At 33.5% G+C, this 5,646-nt stretch overlaps 1 protein-coding gene across 1 annotated transcript; it reads left to right on the forward strand.

Moving 5' to 3' along the window:
* Positions 1–890: 890 nt before the first annotated feature.
* On the forward strand, positions 891–3,730 carry LOC111912384 (calcium-dependent protein kinase 2). The gene is made up of 8 exons (XM_023908119.3): positions 891–1,690; positions 1,780–1,923; positions 2,013–2,165; positions 2,266–2,381; positions 2,551–2,718; positions 2,824–2,951; positions 3,030–3,129; positions 3,264–3,730. Exons 1-8 carry the CDS (start codon positions 997–999, stop codon positions 3,366–3,368), a joined length of 1,608 nt encoding a protein of 535 aa, XP_023763887.1. The 5' UTR covers positions 891–996; the 3' UTR covers positions 3,369–3,730.
* The last annotated feature ends 1,916 nt before the right edge of the window (positions 3,731–5,646 follow it).

Consider the following 5,646-nt stretch of genomic DNA (forward strand, 5'->3'; position numbering starts at 1 on the left):
CTAATATTTTATTATAAATAGCCTAAACTTAATTTCATTTGTTGAGATTATATTTATATTTATGATGCTTTGTGAATAAAAACATAAATTTTAAGGGCCATTTATGAATAAAAGAAAAAGTTTATGGACCATTACTATATAGGAAAACACTCATTTAGTTTTTTCTTTTTTTAAATATACACAGTAATTAAAAAATAAATAATTAATATATGTAAAATTGTAAATTGGTAATGATTAGACGTCATTTTTATTAATGTGACTAATGGTGGTTTTGATTTAGTAAAATGATTTTCACCATTCCCCATTAATTTGTTAGCATCAATTAATAGTTATCATATACACTTATTTTTGTAAACCACTGAAATATCCAAATCCAATTTTCACTTCCTTAAAAAAACTTCATAAACTAACCAACTATATATGATGTTCTGAAGTAAATCGTTTTTCATTACATAACATACTCCAACATCTAAAACAACACCTTTATTAAAAGGGGGATTATATATCGCACCTCATAAAGTTAAATAATTCCGACAAGAAAATAATCAAACATGCTTGACTCGGATGTATATTAATGCTATATATAACCCACATACATAATCGTTTTGCCAATATATGAATTATAATTTTTGCCTTTTTGGTAAAATTGAAGATCGATGTAAACAAGCTTTAATAAAAAAAAGGCAAGAGTTGTTAGAATTGGAGCCTATAAATAATGTGATCCCTAAAATGATTGTTGATGTCTCAAAATGGAAAGTAATTTGCATGAAACTAAAGAGTGATTCAAGGTGTGGTCAACAAAGGAAAATTCAATCCACCATTTCCATCCCTACAATCCCTCTCCAATATTCATCCATACTTTCATCTCTTTCTCTCTTTCTCTCCCCTCCCTTTCTAATTTTCTAAACTTTCCTCTAGGTCAATCGCCCAAGGACCCATTCGTGTTGTTGCTCTCTCTAGTCCAGGGTCCCTCGATCCCTCCCTCCAAACATCCCAATGGGGAACTGTTGTTCCCAAATTAAAGGTAAAAATGTAGAACCTGAAAATAAAAAACCCCTTAAAGGAGACAACAAACCGCAAGAAGAGAACAAAAACACAACCACAGCGCCACCAAAACCCGTCACTGCATCATCAGCCGCCTCGACAGCCCAACCACAAAAGAATGGCAACAAATCGCCTATTGGAACGGTTTTGGGACGTCCAATGGAAGATATTCGAACTCTTTACACCATAGGTAAAGAGCTTGGTAGGGGTCAGTTTGGCGTCACCCATTTGTGCACATGCAAGCAGACGGGGAAACAGTTGGCATGCAAAACAATAGCAAAGAGGAAACTTGCGAATAAAGACGACATTGAGGATGTGAGGAGGGAAGTACAGATCATGCATCATTTGGCTGGCCAGCCGAATATTGTTGAACTTAAAGGGGCTTTTGAGGACAAACATTCTGTGCATTTGGTGATGGAATTGTGTGCTGGTGGAGAGTTGTTTGATCGGATCATCGCCAAGGGCCATTATACGGAGAGGGCTGCAGCATCGTTGCTTAGGACCATTGTTAAAATCGTTCATACCTGTCATTCCATGGGTGTTATTCATAGAGATCTTAAACCTGAAAATTTCCTTCTTCAATCCAAGGATGAGGATTCTCCCCTTTTAGCTACCGACTTTGGTCTATCTGTGTTCTACAAACAAGGTTATATTAATTAGGGTGTAATTTATATATTATAAATGTATGTTTCTTGAAGATCATTCTTCATGGTTAATTTGTCTCTCTCGTCGCAGGTGAATTATTCAAAGATATTGTGGGAAGCGCATATTATATTGCACCCGAAGTATTGAAGAGAAAATACGGACCCGAAGTTGATATATGGAGTATTGGGGTCATGTTATATATTCTTCTAAGTGGTGTTCCACCTTTCTGGGCTGGTGATTAATTACACGATTTTCTTAATATTTCAACCCCTAGAAACATTAACAATTTGATGTAATAAAAAAGGAAAATTTTTATGTTACAGAATCGGAGCATGGGATATTCAACGCAATCTTGCGTGGGCATGTTGATTTCACGAGTGATCCTTGGCCTTCGATATCTCATCCAGCCAAGGATCTTGTAAAGAAGATGCTGACTGCAGATCCAAAGCACAGGTTGACAGCACATCAAGTGCTTTGTAAGTACTAATCCCGAAATTATAATATGTATTTATGATGCAATGAGGAATCGCATATGATATTTAAATGCCATATACGTTTTTTTCTTTGTTCTTTCAGCTCATCCATGGATTGTGGAAGACGGAGAAGCGCCTGATAAACCACTTGACAACGCTGTTCTTGGCAGACTAAAACAATTTAGAGCCATGAATCAGTTCAAGAAAGTTGCTCTTCGGGTATCTACAAGATCTTTATTGTTTAAAATATCTTATATAATATAAAGCACCAATGTTTTTATGGGAAAAGAAAACAACAATATATTTGTGAAGGAATGACAACTCTTTTGTTCAATAACTTGAGGAATATTGACATATCTGATTTTAATTTGGTTCTCGGAATGAGCAGGTCATTGCAGGATGCCTTTCTGAGGAAGAAATCATGGGACTAAAGAAAATGTTCAAAGGCATGGATAGTGATAACAGTGGAACAATAACACTTGAGGAACTAAAACATGGACTATCCAAGCAAGGGACGAGACTCACCGAATCTGAAGTCAAACAATTGATGGAAGCTGTAAGACAACCAAATCAAATCAAATTTTATTACATGAAGTTAAACAATTTTTGGGAAATATGGTAAAGAAAAATAATTCATCTATATTTGAAACAAAATCAACAGGCTGATGCAGATGGAAACGGAACCATAGATTATGAAGAATTCATAACAGCAACAATGCATATGAATAGAATGGATAGAGAAGATCATCTCTACACTGCATTCCAATATTTCGATAAAGATAATAGCGGGTAATAAAGTGCTACTATTTTGAGTTTGACACTGGAAAAAAGAATTGGCCAATCTTTAAACAACTTCTATCTTTTCAGGTACATTACTATAGAAGAACTAGAGCAAGCTCTCCGCGAATATGGAATGGGTGACGAAAAGGATATAAAGGAGATTGTATCTGATGTTGATTCAGATCATGTAAGTAACTAAAACATCTAATGTTGCAAAGATACAGATAGGACTCATAACATTTAGCATAACAAAAAGATTCCATAACCTTACTAATTTGGCTTGTGAGGATCTATATTCTTAAATAACTATAAACATTGCAGGATGGTCGGATCAACTACGATGAGTTTGTGGCAATGATGAGATCAAAAGGACAGGCAACCATGATGAATCCTAAGAAATTCAGAGAATCGTTTGTTGCAACCTAACAACAACAAGCAAGTTCTTCTTAAGCATGTTCGGAGATGATGAAGAAAAGAAAGTTGCTACTCATGAAATGCATATTTCACATATGTCCAATTGGGGATGACTTTGGCAACAGGTTCAATCTGGTCTCGAGCGACCTACGAACTGGTGGGGATAATGGGTTCTAGCAAAAACTAAAATTAGGTTGCTTTAGAATTTTGAACAACAATTGTAATGGGTGTTTGGGTTGGTTTAGAGAATATTTCTCGATATGTAAGCGGAAGGTGTAAAGTCAATCTTTTGGCTTGCTGATCGATTTTAGTTTATACAATCATTCGAAATCTTTTGTTTAACATAAACATTATGATTTTTCCATTTAAACCTATTAGTTGTTGTCAAATTTCAATATTATGCCAAGATGGATCCACAACAAGATCATCAATGATTACTAACTGGATAACATACTAAGGATATAACACATGAGTTTTAGGTCTCACATTGGTGTAGCGCCATAAATAAAACAATAGTGAATATAGGATGGATTGCGGAGTCACTACTAGAGAATAGGAAATATAATACATTTATATTTAAGGATATGATACAGATGTGCAACCGTATTCTTAGGGGGCGTATTAGATTAGAATATGGCTGAATAACTGTACTATATCACTTGTATTACAACCTATAATACAGCTGAGGTAATTGTACTCTATTACACACCCACATGGACTCTATTACATTACACACAATTGTAATATATTACATTCCACCCATCTGTAGAAATCTATTACACTCCATTAACCATACTCCATATGCTCATCTTATTATTATTATTTTTCATAAAAACCAATATCCTAAAACCATATATCATCCAAAAAAAGAATATATTAAAAGACATCAATAAATCTAAAGAATATACATTGGTATAATTTGTTCAACATTCACAAATCCACTAAATTAGATGTGCATCACCTATAATTTAGTATTAGTCAACCATATAAAATTAAGATACTCTATTAACCATACCTAGATATGCCTTTTGCATGTCATCCATAAGCAAAAATAAAGTTCATCATTTGCCTTCTCTATATCACTCTCACCCTTTCTTTCTATTGATTATGAGAACACTTTGCACCAATCTGTGAAGAAAGACCAATGACCAAATATATTAGGATTTTTAAAAGTGTTAAATGCAACACACATCAATGTACTTTCATCGATTTGGTTATTATGAGTTTATAACATCCTACTTTCTTTTCTTTTTACTACAACATTAAACTTTAAAATATATCTACCCAATTATATCAATAAATATAATCTTTCACTACTATAAATGGGTAGATTACTTGCATCTGTCCATGCCCTACATAATATAAGAAACGAGGCCTAAGGTCCTCCCATATAAGCACGAGTTCTTCTACTAGTTTCTAATGTATGATAGTTATAAACAAGCTAATGGAATTAGAGTGGCAATATATAATAAATGAATCCATATTTTGTTGTTGCTAAAAGAATGTTGTTGTAATATTACTTTTGTGCATTAAAGCAACAAATAAACTCACCATATTTTCTCGTTGAACTTTAGGCAGCTTCATATATATCTTGATGCCATATCTGATATTTGAAATAAAACCCAAGTTCACAATGTATTATATCCTAAAACTATGTATAAAAGTCTTTGTTATATTAAAAAACAGAATAAAAATATAACATTCAAGTAGATTTTGTGAGATTTCCAACTTCCATCTTAGTCTTATCATATAATGCTTGCTCAAGTTCATGAGGAGCTTTCAGCTCCTTAGTCCTTACTACATCCCTCCTTCTGTGATTGTCTAAAAAGAAAACATAGATAGCCTTTGACTAGAAGTCTATAACAAAGTAGTAAACCTTTTGAGGTCTACTATTGATTGACGTGTGGCTTTTGTTCTATCCTGGCTATATATACAACAGAAAAAATAATGATCTTTGATTCTAAATAAAGGGGACAACAATCTGAACTCATATCAACAGACACTTGGATATATCCATATCTTCTAGAGGCAAAATCAAATTGAAATTCTATCTTCAATTTCCATGTGAAGCTATTCTGTCGAATAGAGAACATATGGAGTTGAGTCAAAACATTAAACTTTGCACAAACAATAAAATATAATGTTAAGGACAATGATAAATAAAATAATTGAATAGTTGGAAAACTGCTAACCTACATGATTGGTGTTCTATTAGGTGTCTAAGTCAATAACTAAATTAGTATATACTTGAACTATTGGCAAAGTCCTTTTGGGTTGCCCTCAAACCTAG

The sequence above is a fragment of the Lactuca sativa genome, chromosome 2 (genome assembly GCF_002870075.4).
Source record: "Lactuca sativa cultivar Salinas chromosome 2, Lsat_Salinas_v11, whole genome shotgun sequence".
NCBI lineage: Eukaryota > Viridiplantae > Streptophyta > Magnoliopsida > Asterales > Asteraceae > Lactuca > Lactuca sativa.